This window comes from Podarcis erhardii (genome assembly GCF_964252035.2).
Source record: "Podarcis erhardii genome assembly, chromosome: 3".
NCBI lineage: Eukaryota > Metazoa > Chordata > Lepidosauria > Squamata > Lacertidae > Podarcis > Podarcis erhardii.
In genome coordinates, this window is record NC_138507.1 from 66533038 (window position 1) to 66555100 (window position 22063).

General features: G+C 42.8%; 1 protein-coding gene across 1 annotated transcript; it reads right to left on the reverse strand.

Annotated features, from left to right (window-relative positions):
• Window positions 1-245: 245 nt before the first annotated feature.
• Window positions 246-20660, reverse strand: KATNA1 (katanin catalytic subunit A1). The gene is made up of 12 exons (XM_081854361.1): window positions 20511-20660; window positions 19985-20076; window positions 10882-11055; window positions 9261-9418; window positions 8743-8926; window positions 7574-7695; window positions 5615-5720; window positions 4677-4835; window positions 3428-3554; window positions 2810-2944; window positions 2188-2314; window positions 246-595 (listed from the first exon to the last, which is right to left on the reverse strand). Exons 3-12 carry the CDS (start codon window positions 11050-11052, stop codon window positions 397-399), a joined length of 1488 nt encoding a protein of 495 aa, XP_081710487.1. The 5' UTR covers window positions 11053-11055; window positions 19985-20076; window positions 20511-20660; the 3' UTR covers window positions 246-396.
• Between the last annotated feature and the right edge of the window lie 1403 nt (window positions 20661-22063).

Here is a 22063-nt window from a genome sequence, read left to right on the forward strand (position 1 = left end):
TTTACTTATCATTAGTTAAAGTGTAGGCAAATGGCAGAACAAGCTTACTCTGTTTGAATATAAAAATTGAAACTGTGGATCTATGTCAAAAAGTTTTCACCCTGTTATCTGTAAATAGGTACCTATACCACTTCCCAACTAATACTATTGCATTAGTTGGGTGCATAGATTGAAGGCTAGTTTACATGCAAATACCTTGTGCAGAGAACAGAAGGGACAACTGGTGCAAGAGGTAAAAAATGAGCTGCAGTTTAAAAAACTAACTTTATTAAGGATATTGCTGTTAACTGTAATTACAAAAGTTAAAAAATAGTACTCAGTGCCCTGTTGCACTACTTTTTAATTACTTCTGGAATTGTTTGAAGACTTAAGGCAGATATCTCAAGGTAGGAAGGCTTAGCATGATCCAAATTCGAATATCCATTTCTCATATTTTTCAATGTCCGCAGCAGAGACTGACTTCGAAACTTTCTTTAAAGCCATTTCAAAATCTTCCATTGTGGTTGGCATGTGCATTTCATCTCTGGAAAGATTTCGGATTTCTTCTGGTGTCAAGCCTTCAATACGCCTTCTCATAGCCATTAGTGAAGCATCCCTGTTGGTATCCAAGATTGGACTTAATGAGAATACACAATGCCACTGGTCCTAAGTAAATAGCTAATAGTAGCTGTAGATGAACACTGACATGCTTAAAATATCAAACAGAGACTGCTTGGAAAGTTTGACCTTCAGCACACAAACGGAAACACATCTGAGGACTTCGTACTGTATTCAGTACTGCATGGCTAGGGAACCTGTGGCTCTCCAGATGTTGGAGTCAGTCCAGCAACATCTGGAGGCATGCAGGCTCCCACTTCTACAACAGTGGATTAATAACAGTTCAGTAGATCACATAAAACTATTGCAGTGATTTGGAAGCTGAGACCCAGCTTGAAACCCCAGCTTACAGAGACACCTTTTTATCATTCTTTTCTCTCTCTCTGATCATGCATGTCTTATCCTTTGTACAATGGTATCTCAGGTTACATACGCTTGAGGTTACAGACTCCGCTAACCCAGAAATAGTACCTCGGGTTAAGAACTTTGCTTCAGGATGAGAACAGAAATCGTGCAGCAGTGGCACAGCAGCAGCAGGAGGCCCCATTAGCTAAAGTGGTGCTTCAGGTTAAGAACAGTTTCAGGTTAAGAATAGTCCTCCGGAACGAATTAAGTACTTAACCCGAGGTACCACTGTATACTCACAGAAACCACTACACATTTTTGGTATCTCCCTTCAGCAAAATATCACAAGAATCCAGGAAGTTGCCTTATACAGAGTCAGAGCATTGGTCCATCCAGTTCAGTATTGTCTACACTGACTGCCAGTGGCTCACTAGGATTTCAGGTAAGGAATATTTCCAACCTAGGAATTTATGCATTCAGAGCAGATGCTTTACAGCTACAGCTCTGTCAAATATCTAAACTGCCTTCAATGGGAAGACAGGAATTTCGGTATTTCAAACAGTGACACTGGCTAGGCTAATAGATGACAGAAGGCAAGGAGTGTGGAGTCATTTTGGAGGGGCTGATATGGGCATTACCCTCTTTATTTTGCAAGGGCTGAACGGATTCACCTCCTGAGAAAAGGCATAAGTAGTGCAGTTGAGACAGGTATGGGGTTAGAGAAAGGTTTACTGAGTGAGGCAGAAAAAAATAATGGAGAGGGAGTAGAGGGGAGTGGAAGAAATAAGAGAAGGTAACTGATGTGGATGAGGAATATGGCCAGAGAAAAAGGATAAAACAAAATGTAGAGTGGAGAGGAACAATACATGAGAGAAGTGTGCACCAAGAAGGAAAAAACCCATCGTGGCAGAGAATGGGGACTAGGGGGAAAAGGTATACAAACCTGCCATTCCCCAAGTTCAAGGAAAGCAGACAAATAGGTTGAATCTATCTGCTTTCCTTGAACTAGAGGAGAATGACGAGGGAGAAGAATAAAGACTGCCTGGCTGGGAAATAGTTTCAGTATAATTTTTTTTATCAAAGCAGCAGTAAGCCAGGGGACAAACGGCAACATTAATGTAGTTTCATAAACAAATTTTGGATTCCAATAGAAGCCCCAATTAAATTATTATTCATTCAAATTTCTGAGTAGGTATGCTTAAAACAGGCCTTAATTATTTTAGAAGTGTTACAGTTTTAACGTACCTGCACACATTAGTAATGTCAGCCCCGGAATAACCGTCCATATTTTGTGCTATATTGGCAAGGTCAACATCATCAGCAAGTTCCAACTCTCGCAGGCTTATTCTTAGAAGTTCTTCTCTACCTTTGGCTAAGACAGAACATTTTTTAAAAAGTAGCAATATAAATAGTTTGAACCACATAGTATAGTTACTAACTTTGGTAAAATGCTGAGGCTTTCAAAAATGGGTTCCTAAACATGCACTTAGTTCTGCTTTTTTGCCACCCGAGAATCTTGTGTGCCAAAGTTTACAATCAACAATCTACCAAGGAAGGGAAGTGATTTTCACTGCAACCCAAACTGCCACCCTAATCGCAGCTCTGGAGGTTCAGGGGACTTCCCAGGGGAGAAGGGAACACTGGGCAGGAAGACTGGGAGCTGCAGAGCCTCTATTGGATTTCTGTCCCTTCCATAGAAGGCAGCACAAACCTGGGATTCTACTTCTTGGGGGAGTATTTTCCCCCGAGGCCACTTGGAAGCACCACCCCTCTTTCCCAATACAGTCCTATACCAAATTCAGGTTCAGAATTCAAAATTCAGGATAAATAAAAAGGTTGGTTTTCCCCAAAATGGAAGTTGTTCTACCCGATGGTAAAGGAATATAAATTCTCTTCTCCAGCCGCCGTCGTAAGGCCTCATCAATATCCCATGGGAAATTAGTAGCAGCTAGTACCATAACCATTTTGGAAGGGTCATCATTTTCAGAAGTCCCTCCAACACCTAAATCAGAAGGAAAGAGGAAGTTATTAGGGGAGGTCACAAAATTCTGGAAGCTATCCAAAGTTAAAGCCAATGTGAATTTTAATCACCTGCATAAAATGGCAACAGATTTGCACTGAACAATTTGAATAAAGTGTCTCTTGGCTATTGAAGCAGCTCCCCCTGCTGCTGCATTTAATTACTAAAAAAGGAAAACAGGAGCAGAACGACTAAGACACTTTGTAAAGAGGGAAAACACTTCAGAAGTCTATCCACTGGTCTGCAAAATTAAGACTGTTCAATGATTCCACAACCACGGTAATTCAGACAGTGGCTACATCCACATGATCCATGTATAGCACAAAGCTACTACTTTAAACAGTCATACATAATTTCTGATCCAAAGCAGAAATATTAGTACAGTGTTGTTACTATAATGTCACATCAAAGTTCCTCCTTGGAGCTCCACTTCTCTTTAACACAATGTGAACTGAGCTTATTTACCATCCATCTGAACGAGTAATTCTGCCTTCACCCTTCGGCTGGCTTCATGCTCCTCAGAAGTTCCTCTGCGACTACAGATAGAATCGATTTCATCTATAAATATTGTTGTTGGTGCATAGAATCGAGCCTGGAGAGACAAGATGAAGGAACATCAATTAAATCACCAGAAGTACCGCTGAGCTATGTTTAACAACTTACTTCACAAAAAACATGGCATATAACCTTGAAAGTCCATACAATTACAGTTTTTCCCTCTCAAGTCAGCAACCAGCACCAGATTTAGGGTGATTCGGGTAGTTCCCCTGCACAGGGTGCCGAGCCGAGGGGGTGCATCATCAGCATCATCGCTATATTTATATGGGTACCTACTCAAAGTTTTTTTTTTGGGGGGGGGGACAATGCCAAATTTTGCCTTTGCTCAGGGCACTATATTACTAAAGTCTACCCCTGAAGCAACAATCTTGGGTTCCCAGACACTGGACTTCAACTGCCATTCCTAGCCAGCATGGCCAAATGTTATGCATTAATCCAACATCCAGAGACCCAACAAACTTTCAAATAATATTCTGGGCAGCATGCAAGCGGGCTTTGGAGTGCTTCATAATAAATTAAAAAAATCGTCCAGTAGCACCTTAGAGACCAACTAAGTTTGTTCTGGGTATCAGCTTTCGTGTGCATGCACACTTCTTCAGATACTTTTTAATATTTTTTGACTGCGTCAGACCAACACGGCTACCTACCTGAATTCATTCATTAAAAAAGTAATAGAAGTTATGCATTAACTTGAATGGTATGAAACCAAGGGAGGTGCTACTATGCAATTCACTGCTAAGTGGCAAAGCAACCTGTAAGACTTTAATGGAGAGGGGTGGTGTGGGAATGAGGCTGGCTACACACACACACCCTCTACATTTTGTGATGCAACTGCATCATGCTTGTCTGGTAAAGGAGAATAACTCATTGCAGTCAGACAGGACTGGTACTGTGTTAAGACAAAATTATGACAGTACAAGCAGTCTGGTCCACGATAGCTCAACGCTGGTCAGGCCTGCTCAACTGACCAATGTAACACAACAACCATTACATACAAACATGCATACCCTTTAGCTGCTGTACAACTAGAAGTCTGAAAAACGCTTAAATATAAATTTCAGACGAGTAGCCAGGTTTTTGAAACACCTGTATATTCTAGAAACTATTATTTATCCAAAATATATATCAAAGAACCAACAGTGAACTCTAAAATCACCATTTCAAATAGAAGTCGAACAAGTTTTTCAGATTCTCCTCTGTATTTTGAAGTAAGTGTTGACGATGATATGTTGAAAAAGGTTGTCTTGCATTCAGTAGCTACAGCTTTTGCAAGAAGCGTTTTTCCAGTGCCAGGAGGACCAACCATCAAAACACCCTATGTAAAAGAAAGGAAGTCCAAAAAAATGTTCAGAAAGTTTCTCACTTGAGATATTTAGAACACATTTTCCATGGGAAATTGCTTTAGAACTTCCTTTTCTCCAAATGTGCTTTAATATCATGTCTAAGAAAATGGTATCCTAGCTCTGAGGATCAGAACAGCAGGCATTCTTGCATAACTTGTTTACGTATCCAGATCACTACACATTGCATTCAGTGGAATTGTGATATATTATATTTTGCTCTTGGGACGCAGGTGGCGCTGTGGGTAAAACCTCAGTGCCTAGGACTTGCTGATCATATGGTCGGCGGTTTGAATCCCCGTGGCGGAGTGAGCTCCCGTCTTTCGGTCCCAGCTCCTGCCCACCTAGCAGTCTGAAAGCACCCCTAAGTGCAAGTAGATAAATAGGTACCGCTTTATAGCAGGAAGGTAAACGGCGTTTCCGTGTGCTGCGCTGGTGCTGGCTCGCCAGATGCAGCTTCGTCACGCTGGCCACATGACCTGGAAGTGTCTCCGGACAGCGCTGGCCCCCGGCCTCTTAAGTGAGATGGGCGCACAAACCTAGAGTCGGACACGACTGGCCCGTACGGGCAGGGGTACCTTTACCTTTACCTTTATATTTTGCTCTATTGCTAAAATGTGAGAAATTCTAGCCATACAATAATTGCATTCAGATTTTAGGTTAATACTATCACATCATTTTCTCTTATTAAAATTGTGCCCGATCAGGACATATGAAAACATTATTAATTCAAAACTAAATTGCATGATTTTACCTTCCAGGGCCTTCTAATCCCCTTAAAGAATTCTGGCATCCACATGGGTAAAACCACCGCTTCTTTGAGCAACTTTTTAGCTTCCACTAAGTCAGCTATATCATCCCTGTTTAAGAAAAGAAATTAACAGATTATGACACACTAGAAGCAACTAATTACTGTTCCATTCAAGAGTCCCTATCACAGTCGGACGGTAACCTTGGGTTAGCTTCTAAAAGATGAATTCCTACCTGCAGCTGAAACCTTCTATGACTCTCTACAGAAGAATATCAAATAAATAGTTTCCCATTTGAATTCTATCTGCTCCCAGGTGTCAGCATTCTGTTCCAAGTAAATTTGCATGATCTGTAATTTTGTTCCAGGAGAAAACTATCAATACATCAACACACTTGTTTGTACAAAATGTTCTTTCACATGGAAGTCTATCATAAAGTTGTTTTTAATATAAAAAGTTCAGGTGTGTTTTTTCATTTAAGCATTTCAGTAATATTTATCATCCCTTTAAGTAACCTGGCTTAAAATGCTCTCTGAATGCAGGCACCACATTCAGTTAAATTTTGACTTTTTAACACACCAAGTTAAAATATGATTTTATATATAAACCAAGGGTAAAAGTGATTAGAGGTGAAGCTTTATAAATACATGCATTTGTTATACAAATGATAAATTTTCAAGAAGTCAAAAACCACAGAAAGGTATTTAGTGGGTGTCCCACTGCTGACAGAAAAAATATATTAGCAGACTGAGCAGGCTGGCTGTTTCCAGCAATTCCTCCTCCCACTGCAGCCCCTCAAACCACCACCTCCTCTAGAGAGTTTCAAAATATAAATTAAGTAACAAACAAACAAACAATCACAACCACAACCGTTACATTCTAAGTTATGGAGAAACATTATTTTGTACAGTATGTGCCAGCCCTTTCTTTGGGCACAAGTAGCCTAATATTATTCATGTTTACTCAGCAGGGCACATTCCTCAGGATTTAGTAAGAATGAAGTGTTTCAGTATGAAGGAATTTGCTTTTAAAGTACAGGTTCATAATAGAAACAGAAACCAATCCATTGGTTGTATATGGCAAGTAAAGACCAAGGAAAGCAGGCAATTTGCTTCTCTAAGTCTGAAGAGTGTTCTCCCTCCCCCCCCCCCTTTCAGGCACTGAACAAGCCCAAATACAGACTACACAAGCTCTAATTTTAAGATGCACAAACTCATTATCCCACCCTCACTGAAAACTGGCTCATGTAATATTCTAAGAAAAATTCTGTTGAGGCAAATTGATCATCTTTTCCAGGGATTCTTGGTACAAGTGTATATGTTAAGCTCATTTTATAACATTCTTGCCTTATGTATACACAAAGGAGAAAAGTGTTAATTCAGATAATTAGCAACTCTTAACAACTGTTGACTAGCTCACATTGGGACAGTAGTCATTTACGCTTCAGCCACTAAAACTACATCCTGTTCATAGCAAATACAGGATGCCAACCAATGAGTGAATGGCCACTCAGCTGGCTATGTGGTAACAGGATTGCTTCTAAGCAAGGAAGTCTGTATAGCAGCATTAGTTAAGAGTATGATTATTATTCTTTCAGACCACTGATGGCGTGGTATAGCATCTAGTTGTGTACCATTATTTTGCTGTTCCTGGCTGCACAGTAGGTATGATGTAGTGATATCCCCTCTATAGAAGCCTTGTGCTAGATTCAGCTGAACGATGCAAATAAGTTGGCAGGTCACAGTGGACAATATGTTGCACTGAGCTAGGCCTGATACACTTAATTCCTTGAATGTAATATCTTGCTGTAAACTGAATGAAAAATATTATTAATGAAAGACCTACAATCTGTTGTCAGGTTAAATTTAATTTTTAACCAAGCATTGGCACTGCCCTCTTTAAAGGATTGAGCTTACACACATACTTCCCAAGTAAAAAAGATTACAGAGATGGGTTACACTTACCATCGAACATTGGGATTTTGGGAAATGATGTCTCTTTCCAAAGCTTCTACTAAGTCTTTGTCGTATCCAGTACTATCAAATTTCTTTGGCTCAGATTCTGAAATGTCAGACGAGGGCTTATTCTGCATTACAAACACAGTTTGCATATCAAACCTACATTTGTTATTTTTAAATTGTCCACACAATGAATCACTATACCTGGCTTAATTATAATAGAAGCAAGGGTCCTGTAGGCAAAAGTGGGCATAGTCTACACAGCTTACAGCCACACCAGAATAATGCAAATTCAAGATGGAAATATGGCACTGGGTGGAACTATTAAAATCATCCCCAAGTGCAGGCTAGCTAATTCAGAAGTCAGCTGAGCCATGAACTGATCTGGCACCTTGTTATAATAAATAATTCCGTTACTGAATTGTGGCATTAGGTATATTTATATAGCATTTTACAATGGAAATGTTTTGTAAAAGCACCCATGGCTCCACCCAATATTATCAAAGGCTGTTTCTCAGATGGAAGGACATAGTGGAGGTCTCTGCTACTGGAAGAGGGGGAACCATTTTTACCAACCCCATTGATCCCTTCCCCAAAGATATTTTCTGGAGCGTTGAGCAGTGCTGGAAGGCCATGGTGGGTGTTGGTGAAAATGGTCCCCTTCCATTAACTGAAGCCTGTTCAGTTAATTAAAAGTTCTTCCGTGAATGGAATGACTCCATCCATTTGCAGAAACCACAGGAGAGGGGAATGCTCTTGTGCTCGAATCCTGCTTACTGGTTTCCCACAGGTAACTATTCAGCCACTGTGAGAACAGGATACTGGACTGGATGGGCCCTCGGCCTGATCCAGCAGGGTCTTCTTATGCTCTTATGAAATACACTATAGCCTTCAGACTCCCTGAAAGGAAATTCTAATAATATTCATCTTTGTACCATTTGACAAAAACGCCACATTTAGTTTCATTAAGGCTGCAATTCTATACACATTTACCTGGAAATATGCACTACTGAATGTAATGGGGCTTCAAAATTGACATGTTTCAAACTACTCTTCCCTAAAACCTTAGACCTCCTGCCTCTTGAGAATGTTGACAGTGTATATGAGAGAGATCCAAATGGGAGAGGGGCACTTCTAAGAACTTGAAAAGCTAGCTTCACATTTTAGACACTTACTTTTTCTTCTTTCATTTTATTCTGCGGATCCTTCTTTTCCCGGCCACGGATTATTTTGCCTTTATCGTTAGAGCTTCGGGAGGAGGGACGGCTGGAGACTTTAGGCGCTGCACTCACTCGGTTATTTTGGCTCCTGCAATCACTGCAATGAGCAGACTGACGTTTCCTGGCTCCTGGTGAACTTCTGGTCAGTTAGAAAATGTAAAAGAGAAAACTGTAATAAAGCTAAACTAAAGCAGCTTTCAACATAGGGACAAGTGCATAAGCATTTTGTTTGGACCTATGAGGATCTGAATAGTTTACATTATGGGGCAATAGATCTTAGAAATCCCCCCCCCCCGGGCAAGGTCTGTGCTGAGGCTTCATTCATGTGGACTGCTAAGGTATATTTACCAGGGACAGCGCAGCATGCTTTTCCCCCGACTTAGGAACTGGAACCGGTGTGTGGGCCTCACAGACATTTTAAATGTATTGTTTTGGGCTTCCCTGATCCACTTTACACTCTCGGCGTCTCTTACCTACGTTCGGCAGGTACAGGCAGGGACCAAACTTCTCCATCATGAGCCGGTAATTCTTGCTGCGCAGCTTTCAAAGGCGTGCTGTCTAATTTAAAGCTTTCTAGTGTTTTCATGATATCCTTCACGTGCTTCGCTTCTACACTTATCTCCTGCCTAACCTGATTGAAAACATGAAAAGTATAGCTTTAACAGGTAGAAACGTGTCCCTAGCTGAGCATATGTACCTTAAAAAAAATTCTCCATTAGAAGTGCTAGAGATGTTTAACTTCAATTGTTTGCTTTGATTTTTCTCAATTGTTTGTTTTGATATTGTATCAGTCTTTTATTTTTATCTTTATTTTGGATGAAGGGGCCGTTTGGAAGTTTTCTAGATAATTATGTTACTTTATACAAAGTTGACCTGGTCCACCAAAGATTCCCAAATCCTGCACCAAAATGGGGAACAAATGCACCACTATATGCTTGACTTTTCTTTCAATGGATCTTACATTCAAACTTTTTTATGCTTAAAGTTCATTCCAGTCCACTTTGTACTCTTTGCAAACTTATGCTAAGTAACTTGGAAGTTTGTTTGCATGTTCCATTCCATATTAAAGGTACAGTATTACTTCTCTGTGATAGCTAATCTTAAGGATCGCCCATATGCTAGGTGCTCTTTAAGGTAGTTATTCCAGAACAGACCTCTGTAATCTAAATTTCATAGCAGGCACAGTAATGCACCACAGAAGCCCTCGCACTGGTGTTTACTGCAGGCCTTTCACGGTTACTTGGGCCACTACAAGATATTCCAGTACTAAATAAGCAAGTCATAATGATGAACTATTATTCTATTTATATCCCACTTTACATATTTATATTCCTGAGGCATATGTAGGATTTCCAGATGGCCTCCCATCCAGGCATTGATCTCAGCAAGGTTGCCGCATCATGTGCCTTTGGAACATACCTTTAGTACTGAGAAAGAATACAACTCCCAGTGTGGCAGGAGCAAATTCTCTGACAGGAAATTTCAGATGATCATTCACATGGAAGAGCCACGATATGCCAGAAAAGTCACATTTTTTGTGCATAAAGTTGTGTTTTTGAAAAACATTAAGGGAGAGCATTCATAAATGCAACTCCTCACCAGTAGTCTGAAGTGATACATTCCAGGAAGGGCTCAGATGTTCACATGATAGTGATTAATTAAGACAATTCATCAGAGCAGTAAGTTTTAGATTAATCAACTAAGGCTGCAAATCCAAACTCCACATACCTAGGAGAAAACCCCATTGAATTCAATATAGGACTTGCTTCTGAGTGGACAAGGTTTGGCTTGAACTTTAATTAAGCGCTGGCATCAGATTTTAATCAGTGCTGAGTTTATTTTTGAGGTTTTTTAATTATTAAAATAACAGGTAACTTAAAAATTAAAGGTGCCATTTTCTCTAACAATTAGTAGCAGCTTTTCTTTAGTAAGTGTAAGTCAGGAATTCACCAAGAGGAGGTTTTAGAAATGTGGATGTTTATAAAATTTAATCGATCTGTTGTAAGCAAATTATTATCAAGCAATTTTTTTAAGCTAAGGACCTTATGAATTAAGTGTAAGTAAGAACCAATCAATGGAAAAAGGATGACCCACCTGTTGCCATTTCTGCTGGAGGTATGTGTCTTTGACAGAAGAGAGGTATTTATTCATTTGGTCAAGTACTCCCTGGTAATAGACCATTGCAGAGTCATAATTTCCCAGCAAGGCGTACTCACGGGCCAGCTTCACATTCTCACTTATCATGACAAGACTCATGGTCAACATAAGCTGGGGAGGAAAAAAATGCTGCAATTGGAATATACAACAGCTGGGATATAAAGAAAACCTGTCAAATGTGTAACATGGAAATGTGTAAGAATGGAAAGGTTCTCATGCTGTATTTCAATTTTTCATACATTATGTGAAATAGTCTTAGTACTACAGAACAGTTACATTTTGTCACAAAGCCATCTCTCTCAAAGACCTTTGAATCTATTGTGAACATGGCTGTTGTCAAATAGTCATGACACAAGCATTACTCAATACATAGTTCCAGCATGTTCAAACAGTTTCATCTCCAAAGAACTATACTTTAAATAATTATAGAAGTTGCACATAGTCTGTAGATTTGTCATAATTTACATCAGACTGTTAATTGTGAATAACTATAACATAAACTGAAGTATTAAATTCTATGGTATATAGCAACCAGACACGTGGCTTCCCCTCCAGTCCCAGTTTCATTGCTTTGTATTATTCAAATTCAGAATCTGAAAGATTTCCCCTACCAGTCTTAAAGCACCTGACTTGCATACAGAAGGTCCTAAATTTAATCCCTGGCATTTCCCAGTATGGCTGAGAGACACAGGTGCAATCTACACACACATAAAAAATGTTTTGAAAATGCTTTTTAAAAAGCATTTTAAAAATACATTGAATTTTCCTTAAGGTTCACCATTGCCATATAGTGTCACATCGTATATTGCACTTTAAAAGTTTTATTTGCAGCTGTATAGCTGAGTCCACAGAGTGGCCAAGGGCTTTTAAAAGCAAAGAAGTACATGAGATAGGCTATGATGGGCAGAAGATGTTCCATTAAAGCCAAATAAGAAAAAACAAAACCATACTTCTCATACATCTCTCAGAATACATTAAATATCCTGGGCTGCCCATATGGACTTCTCCGCGACCCTTCCCCTCTGCAGGGAGGTGGGAACAATTTGGATGGTCCGCCCCTGCCACTTAATGGATCCAAATGGTTTCCAGAGAGTGGTAGGGGATGTTTTATCCCATGTTGATGGCCTTTCAGCCGATTCCCTGGTGGCACGCTGGAATGCGGAGTTAACCAGGGCTATTGACTGTCTGGCTCCGAAGCGCCCTCTCTGATTGCATGGAGCCCAGACAGCCCCGTGGTTTTCTTTGGAGCTGAGTGCGATGAAACAATCGCTGAGACGGTTAGAGCATCGGTGGCAGAAAACTCAATCCGAATCTGACCGGACACAGGTTAGAGCTCAACGTTGAGCCTACCAAGTGGCGATAGCGACGGCGAAGAAGACATTCTTCGCCGCCTCTATTGCATCTGCAGAAAATAGTAGCAGGAGACTCTTTCAGGTGCTTCGCAATTTAACGGAACCACCTCTACCACCGGGGCCTTGTAAAGACCCCAAGATCTCCTGCAACGATTTTGCAAAGTTTTTTGCAGATAAAATCACTCATATTCGGAAGGAGCTAGACACCACCGTGGGAGCAGGGCTGGGGCGGGAGAGTGCTAGAGCTCTGTCTGGTCAAGTTGCATGGAATCAATTTCAATCCGTTACCCCCGAGGATGTGGACAGGTTGCTTGGACGCGTGAAACCAACCACCTATCTCCTTGATCCTTGCCCATCCTGGCTAATAAAAGCAAGCCGGGAAGGGCTCTGTGGGGTGGTGAATGCTTCCCTCTGTGAGGGAACATTCCCAGATCCGCTGAAAGAGGCGGTCATTAAACCGCTTCTTAAAAAAACATCTTTAGACCCAGCCAGTATGGCCAACTATCGCCCAGTCTCAAATCTTCCATTCTTGGGCAAGGTGATTGAGCGTGTGGTTGCTGAACAACTCCAGGCACGCCTGGAGGATGCGGACCATTTGGATCCCTTGCAATCAGGATTCAGGCCTCATCATGGGACTAAAACTGCCTTGGTCGCGCTGGTTGATGATCTCCGGCGAGCTAGGGACAAAGGTGAGAGTTGTTTCCTAGTTTTGCTGGATCTCTCAGCGGCCTTTGACACCATCAACCATAACATCCTTCTGGACTGTCTAGAGGGGCTGGGAGCTGGGGGCACTGTTATACAGTGGTTTCGCTCCTTCCTCCTGGACCGTGTCCAGAAAGTGGTGGTGGGGGATGAGTGTTCAGACCCGTGGGCCCTCACTTGTGGGGTGCCTCAGGGTTCCGTCCTCTCCCCCATGCTTTTTAACATCTATATGAAGCCGCTGGGAGAGATAATCAGGGGGTTTGGACTGGGTGTCCATCAATATGCAGATGATACCCAGCTCTACCTCTCTTTCACATCAGAACCAGTGAAGGCAGTGAAGGTCCTGTGTGAGTGCCTGGAGGCGGTGGAGGATGGATGGCGGCTAATGGACTGAAGTTGAATACTGACAAGACAGAAGTACTGATTTGGGGGACAGGGGGCGGGCTGGTGTGGAGGACTCCCTGGTCCTGAATAGGGTAACTGTGCCCCTGAAGGACCAGGTGCGCAGCCTGGGAGTCATTTTGGACTCACAGCTGTCAATTCTGTATCCAGGGCAGCTGTCTACCAACTCCACCTGGTACGCAGGCTGAGACCCTACCTGCCTGCGGACTGTCTCGCCAGAGTGGTGCATGCTCTAGTTATCTCCCGCTTGGACTACTGCAATGCGCTCTACGTGGGGCTACCTCTGAAAGTGACTCGGAAACTACAACTAATCCAGACGAATTTCCCTAGGGGCTTGCTTCACAAGACGAAAACGTCTTGCGAGTCTTTTCGCTCCCCCACCCTTTTTCTAAGCCGCTAATAGCCGCTTAGCCGCTAATAGCTGCTAAGCCGCTAATAGCGCTAATCCGCTAATAGAGATGCTTCGCAAGACGAAAAAACCGCTAAACGAAGAGACTCGCGGAACGGATTATTTTTGTCTTGCGAGGCACCACTGTAATAAATTATTATTATTATTATTATTATTATTATTATTATTATTAATTACAGAAATGCTATCAACAGGAGGGAGGTTGATGGATTGAAGAAGAAACACTGTAGTTGCCCAACCACATCGTGACTTCTTAATTATTATTAAATGTTCTCTCTTTATATCACTTCAGAAGTGCTGTGTGCCTGCAATTCTATACAAGCCTATTCAGCAGCTAGCGCCATTGAGTTAGTTGGAATCTTCTCCCAGCATTCCAAGAGTTCACCCTTAGAAAACCTAATGTATCTTAATGGCTCATTCATAAAAGATCATTGTTCTGGGGAGACTTAAATAAGCAGCCATAAATGTTACATTAAATGTTCTGTGCTATGTTCTAAGTAAACTAATCTGGTTATCCATGGAAGAGGGATTTAGGATAGAATTACACTTAAAAACAAATGCAGGATCATTTCTGCAGCATTTTGTGCTTAGTGGAAATGTTACTCTTTTGATTTCTGCCTGTTTGTAAGTAACACAAGATTAAAACTCAGGGAATGACTCTCACTGAAGTTGGTAAAAGCTCTCTGCTTTATCCCTTTAAAACACATTTCACTGCGTCAAGTGTTGCTATGAGATTTAGTACGCAATCCATTCAGAGCTACATGTTGAAACTAGTTATAGGTAACATTTCTGGCTACAGAACTTATATTAATAGAAACTCAAAACACGCTGACATAACTGGCAGTAAGTAGTGCAGGGTGCGGCAGCAAGTTTGCAGCTTCCCCTGCCGATAACACAGAGGCCCAAACTACATTGACCTGATAAACAGCTATTAGCTACAGATAGGTAGCCGTGTTGGTCTGCCATAGTCAAAACAAAATAAAAAAATTCCTTCCAGTAGCACCTTAAAGACCAACTGAGTTAGTTCTTGGTATGAGCTTTCGTGTGCATGCACACTTCAGGTATCTGAAGAAGTGTGCATGCACACGAAAGCTCATACCAAGAACTAACTTAGTTGATCTTTAAGGTGCTACTGGAAGCTATTAGCTGTACATTCTACTGATCACCATGTAATTTTTAGAATTTTATTTTATGATATGGTATATAATTTTGATTTTTATATGTTTTGATCATTTTGTATACTGCTTTAAAAAAAACTGTTTTTAAGTATCTTAAGTTTTAAAAAAAGTTTAACAAAATTTCACTGAAGATACCAACCACACTTAAATTAATGCTAAAATACATTGCTTTGTTTAGTATGTAGCTGTTTAATGGGATTTACTTTGTGTACAGTGCTCTCTCATTTCAAATACTCTTCCTCTGGTTTTCTCCTTGCTTACCATTACTACCGTTTCATTCAGTATTATCTACTTCCTTTCTTTTTTGCCTGCCTATGACTTTTCAGAGCACTCTTATCTCTGGTGCTTTACTGCAAAAACCGAACTGTAATATGCTTTTAAACTTTGGAATCCAAAAAACCCAAATCTCCTTTATGACTTGCCATTACTTGCTTAATTGTTTTCATCATCTTGCTAAACTTGTAATTTCAAACTAGTTTAGTCATCAGCTCATACTAGCAAACAGGTGTATCAGGTATGAGAATCATTTTTACCCATCCTAAAAATCTTGGAAGCATGTTTTCTCACACAAGTTGTACACTAAAAACTTCACAGCATTTTCCAAGACTTGTAACTTTTAACAATAGCACTAACAGAAGCTCAGCTTCCAAAGAGAAATTATGAAGCTTATAAAATGCATTTCCAGTCATGACATCATACTTTAGCGTTATGTTTTTTATTCAAACCATCTATTTAAATGTGTGTGCGTGCTCTGCTGCTAAATGAATCTCTCCCAAAACAATATTTGGGCCGGATCGGGTGTAGGGACAAAGCGGGCAAGTGCCCCTGGATGGCACATTAGGGTGGCTGCAAAATTACTGGGTTCAACACACACACACATCAGTGCTGAAAGGAGCAAAAGGGCAGGGAGGAGCCTCTCACTTCACTCTGGCGGAGATCCCAACATTGGGTCTGGTCTGTTGGGCTGGCAGCAGAAGGCAAACAGCAGCCAGACAATGCAAGCATTGCAGCAACAGCAGCAGTAGAGCCCAGAACCTTCCCTGCCATTTCTGCCTTGCCTTGCCTTGCCTCACTGTTGCCTTGCAGCCCTTGTTCCAAGCTGCAGCAGGTCCCAAGGCAGACAGATGGGGAGCCCTCCTTGTTTTCCTCTTCCTTCCACTTCACCACTACAGATGCAGCTGCACCCCCTCTGCCTCCTTGCTGGAAATGCCCAGAACAGCACCCACAGATATGCTGTAATCAAATGCCTCCTTTTTTCTCCCACCCGATCCTCAGCTTTCAGGGTACACACCCCGCCACAGGAGATGGATCCAGATAAGCGCCTCTGCCTCCTTTCCCTTCCAGTCACCTTCTGCTTCCTAGTACCCACTGCACCAAGCAGGGCAAGCACATGAAGCCTGGGCAGAGCAAACCAGGAGGGTGGCCCCCTTGCAGGCACTCCCCTATATACTGGCCTCCCATTATGCTTTACAGTTAGTAACCTATGTGTGGATGTGTGGGGGCTAATTGGGAACACTGACAGCTTCATACATCTAAGAAGACAGAAGTGTATGTAACTTGATTTCCTGTGTTGGATGGTCCTGGCTGCTAAACTATACATTATTATTATTATTATTTAATTTTGCTTTTAATTGAATTTTAAATCTGACAGCGCATTATAAAGGAAACTGGCAACTCATTTTCAAAGCTCCCTTTCCTTAACTTAATCCACCAACCTATATGAGGCCTTTTTAAAGCATTTGTCTTTAGGGAGAATGGGTGGCACCCTATGACAAAAAAACAAGACTTTTGCACCCTATGACAAAACTTGTAGATCCAGCACTGAACAATGCTACATAAGGAGAGTGTTGCTTCTGAAATGACAGTTCAGAATTCTGCCATCTGCTAGAGTTTCACAGTTAATTTTGAAAAGTTATTTGTAAATAGATAACAGGGATAGACAAAAGCATTGCTACATTCATCCCCTCTGATATGCATGTTACTTTGTTCATTCTTTTACTCTAAAACAGGGGTAAGTCAACCTTTTTATACCTACTGCCCACTAATGCATTTTTCTTGATGGTAAAATTTCCTTGCCGCCCACCAGTGCTTGTGCCGTAGAACCCCCTACCACCCACCTTGAATCCTGAAACGCCCACTAGTGGGCGTTAGGGACCAGGTTGACAACCCCTGCTCTAGAAAACCAGAGCATTATGGGCACAGTGTACCCAAAGTCAAAGTCCCACCAATATCAATTTTGAGAAAATTAAAACACTGAAATCAAGAGAAAATGCTTGTTGTTGTATTACAGCTTGCTACACTATGCTTCCAGTTCTGACCTGTTTGAAGATTATTAGGCTCCTGTACACTTATTAGAACCAGAACACTTTGTTGCCATTATTAGTTGTACATATAATAACAAAAATAAAATATGGACTAAATAACAACATTTTGATTACAATGTTTCCAGTTTTTAGAGTCTGAGTGCCTTCACTGAGAAATGTATACCCCTCTTTGCATCTTTTAAAAAACATGTTAGTCTAGTAGTAGTTGGCGAGGCACGCCAAACCTCCCCACTGCCTCTGCTGACCCTCTCAGTAATGAGCAGTGACCCAAGTGTTGAAAGGAAAGATAAAAAGTGAAGCTTTACCCTGTTCTGCTGAGCACTACTGCCTTAGCCGCAAAAGTTATACCCAGATCCCTTGGAAAAGTGAGGAGTGTGGGTGTTCTCTCTTGGGTCTAAAAAACAAGGTGTCTACAAACCAAGGTGACTGCTGGTTTAGGGGGACTTACACAAACCACAGCAAGAATCAAGCTCATATTCCTCCTTTCCAATTCCTGTGTAACTGGGAAGATGACCTTCCGCTGAACCAGGGATAATCAAAGAGGTGTCCACCAGATATTGCTGGACTACACCCCCGCCCCCATAACCAAATGTCAGGAGTGATGCAGCTGTAGCCCAACATCTGGAGGGCAAAAGATTGACTACCCACAAAATTTCAACATAGATGCAATAATTTTATCAAGACCAAATGCGCATTCTTGCAACCTTCAGGAGCAGACCCCGAGTAATCATTTTACATTAGCTCACTTGCAACAACAAGAGTAATAATGCACAATCCTGATACTGAATTCTCCACTCCCAGGGTTTATTATCTACAGGACAAGAAAACAATGAAATATTTATTCCTATAAACACCAGCATTGTTTCTAATATTTATATACCATCCTTATTATCAAATTTCAGGGCAGCTTATATTGAACGTATTTAAGAAACTACACAAAGCATTAATGCAACAATAACAGTGGAAAAATAAAAAATATTTCACTGAAAGCTAGATGTTTAAAATAAAGGAAATGCTTGATAAAAGTGGTAGGTCTTAAACAGATACCAAAACACAAGGTTGGTACCTGCCATACTTAAGGAAAGAGGGAATTCCAAGAGCTGGAAAGATCTCCCCCTGGGTGCTTCAGGATGCATGTGTGCAGGTGATGGAATTACTAGGAGGGCCTGATATAGAGAACTCAATTAACGGACAGGATGATATGAGAGAAGGTGCTCCCTCAAGTAACCAGGCCCCAAGTTGTTCAGGGTCTTATATGTCAATAAGCACCTTGAACCTGCCCCAGTGTAACATGCTCAATGGTAGGCAGCACCATTCAGTAACTGAACCACTGAGTTAGCCGCAGGTCCTAAAGCAGCAACAAGCACAACACAGAGCACGTTGCAGTAACCCAACCTGGAAGTTAATAGTGTATAGATTAGCTCTGTCCAAGAATGGCTATGGCTGGTGCACCTACGCCTCCAGTAGCAATGATGGTTCAAGGTGTAACCCAGACTACACACCTGAACTTTCAGAAGGTCTGCAATGCAGTCATGCAGCAGCTGTGAAAATAGGCAACTTCCATGCTAAAGATCATTAGCAAAGGAATGGAAAATAAAGATCTCAATATCATAATGCCATTATACAAATCTAAAGAAGAAGTTATAAAGATGCATAAAATTATGTATTGTTACAAAAGCTGGGTGCCTCCCACTCTCTGCTGAGCAGTGGCAAGAGCTCATGCTCATGGGGTTCCAGGCACTGTGATCCTTTGAAGAACGGAGACATGGTGGAAACTGTCGTGGCTTCAGTCTCCATGGGAGGAGTCCAAATCTGACAGCATGGTCATTTCAAGAGGGCATGTCCCTGCAGCAGTGAAGCCCTGGAGTCAAGGCATCTCCCTCAGCCAGCCTGCCCAAAGATGGATCCCAGTCTCTCTTCCTCCTTCTTCTTCCCAGACTCCTTTTTCCTGTCACCTCAAACACACAGTCACCCTGCCAACCTTCCAAACCCCAGTCTCTGTTCACACCTCAGGGCAGGGGGGGAAGGGCAGTTCTCTTGCACTGCCAAGTTATTTTAATTAGTGGGCCACTGTTAAAATATTGGTCAGATATCACCGGAACTCTATTTTTCCTTAGTGGCCCTGTTTTGCATAGACTAGCCCAGAAATTCCTCTGCAGTTTGCACTTCTCCTTTCACATCCCAAATCATCAAAATACTACCATTTATTAATTTCTAGGATTTGTGGGGCGGGGAGCACTCCCAAATCTATAACAGTATAGTATGGAGAACTAGCAGACAGAGAAAAATTTTCCTTCCTCTCTCATAACTTGGGAACATCCAATGAAGTTGAATACAGGAAGATTCTGGACAGGTAAAAGAAAGGGCTTCTTCACACACAGCACATAGTTTAACTATGGAGTTCACTCACACAAGAGGTAGCATCACCAACCTGGATAACTTTGAAAGAGGATTAGAGAAATCCATGGTGAATAAAGCTTTCCATGGCTCCTCGCTACAATGGCCAGGGGTTTTATTTCCACTTTCAAAGGCAGTATGTCTCTGAGCACTAGTTGCTGGGAACCCCACTCCTATGGCACAGGGAATAAAGAAGTCCGTTCCCCCCACCCCTCCAATACTCACGATGATGTCCCCACTCCGCCCCCAACCATACAAAAAGAGAGACTGACTTACTCCAAAAGCAGGTGTTGTTTACTCCGGAAAGCAGTCCAAGGAATGGCAGGACGAGGAGCCCGACAGTGACGTCTCCCGCATCACCTGAAATCCTAAGAGAACACGTAAGTGGGCAAAGGGCTCTCCAGTCACCCGCGGGATGCCTCACACGGGCAGGTGCTGGGGGGGCGAGGAGAAGGGAAGGGAATGCACAGAAAGTATCCAGCAGGAAGGAGGAGGAGACGAAACAGGGTCTGGAGCCGCAGGAAACCGGGAGCTGGGGACGCGGGCGCCTCCCCTCCAGCCTCTTTTCGGGCCTCCTGGACGAGGAGAGGCTGCCCAGCAAAGCCCATTCAAAGCCCTCCCGCCAACGCCGCTCGGGGGGCGACATCCCACTCCGGATGCTATGGGGGGGGGGGGCAGAAGCCGCCCAGAGAAGACGCCGAAGGAGGCGGGCGGGCGGGCGGGCGGCGAGGGAGGGGGCGCTCCGGGCTCAACGGACGGGGAAAGCGAGGCTGGCGGAAGGGGGAAGCGGACGCTCACTCACCTCTTCGGCGCGCTCAGCTCCGTAACGGCGGCGACCGCGGCGGTGGCGCTAGGGCCCGACTCATCTCAGCGCCGCCTCCCGCCCACTCCGCGCGGAGGCACTGTCGCTAGCGCGCAGGCGCCAGCTCTTGTCCCGCCCCACGGCGTCCTAACGTCCCTACGCCCCGCCCGCCGGGCGGTTCTTTTTTTTCTCGGGATTCTTGAGTGGCGTGGGATTCTTTTCCCCCTTCGTTCATTTATATTCTCTCCTCCAATCAGAACTCGTGGCGTCACTGTTGGGCGGGCTCTTCTGCCCGCTTTTTCTTTTTTACTTTCTTTCCCCGCCTCCACCCGCCACATGGTTTGGTACAAGGATCCGGCTGGCTTGTCACTTCTCGCTCTCTTTGGGAAGGGGTGCTGGTGGTACCCGAACTCTTCATGTCAGGGACGGGGATCGCTAGGCCGAGGTGCCTTCTCGGAAGTCTTTCCCAGCCACAGCCTCACCCTGCCGCTTCACCCCTCGCTGGCCCCGCTTGGCGCCCGCGCCTTCTTGCCTGCTTGGAATGTGCCCTTTATCTCTGACAAGGCTTCTTGCACGTCTGAATGCAGGATAGAGAGCGGGCTGAGTGTGTACAAACTAGCCTACTGGAGCTGCCTGTCTGCCTTCAGGCACTGCAGTCATCTGCAAGGGACTCCCACAGGGCAGGGTTGATGTTGCCATGTCATGTTTGCAGACGTCTTTGTAAGGCAGAGTTGGTCTGCCAACAGGTAGGTTGGTGCCTGTAATTATGACCCTGAGGGGATCCTGCCATCTTCCATTTCGTGAATATGACCAAGTCAGCACAGACGTCACCGAAACAGGAGTGCGAACATGCTGGGAATGTGGGCTTGGGAGAGCACATCTTTGAGGCTGTCCTGCAACCTGCTGCCCAAAATATTTCTGACTCAGCACATGTGGAAGGCGTTGAGGCATCAGGTTTGGTGTTGCCCTCTGTGTTCATGAAATTAAAGACTATATGATTTTGAGAAGGGGTCCTCCAGATGTTTTGGTTGGTATCTTCCATTATCCTTGATCATTGGCTCTGCTGCCTGATGGGAGGTGACATGTGGAGGGTAGATTCCTTCTTTGGCTTAGTGGCATAGCAAAGCCAAGGAAATACCATTTTACCTTACTTTACCAGCAGCAGTAGGATCATGCTACACTCATAGCATTTCACAGAGCCTCATACATTTCACAAACTGCAGTATCATAGCAATGCAACAGTCCAGAGCATCTACCAATTAGTAAACCTCACAGTTAAACTGGGCTTACTTTCAGGTGTGTATAGAAAAGCAGAATAAAGTGCTGTGTATTTTTTTTTTTTTTTTAGGTTTGATTTTATAGTTTATTATATTGGTACTTTGGAATGCTACTTCATGTTACTTTAGAATAAAGACCAATAGGATAGGGTCTTAGATTTGTACCTAAGTTGGGAAGAAATTACAAGTCTTATGAACTGTGGTTTTCAAAATACCTGTATTTAGGGGGGGGGGATTCCATTACATGGTAAGATTTATACTCTATTTGTACACTGT

Excerpts from the sequence above, each read along its gene's own strand:
- KATNA1 (XM_081854361.1), bottom strand. The coding sequence starts at position 11,052 with ATGTTGACCATGAGTCTTGTCATGATAAGTGAGAATGTGAAGCTGGCC. Across the intron at positions 5,721-7,573 it reads CAAAATCCCAATGTTCGATG|GGATGATATAGCTGACTTAG; the intron begins GTAAGTGTAACC and ends TTTCTTAAACAG. Across the intron at positions 3,555-4,676 it reads TTCGACTTCTATTTGAAATG|GCTCGATTCTATGCACCAAC; the intron begins GTGATTTTAGAG and ends TTGTCTCTCCAG.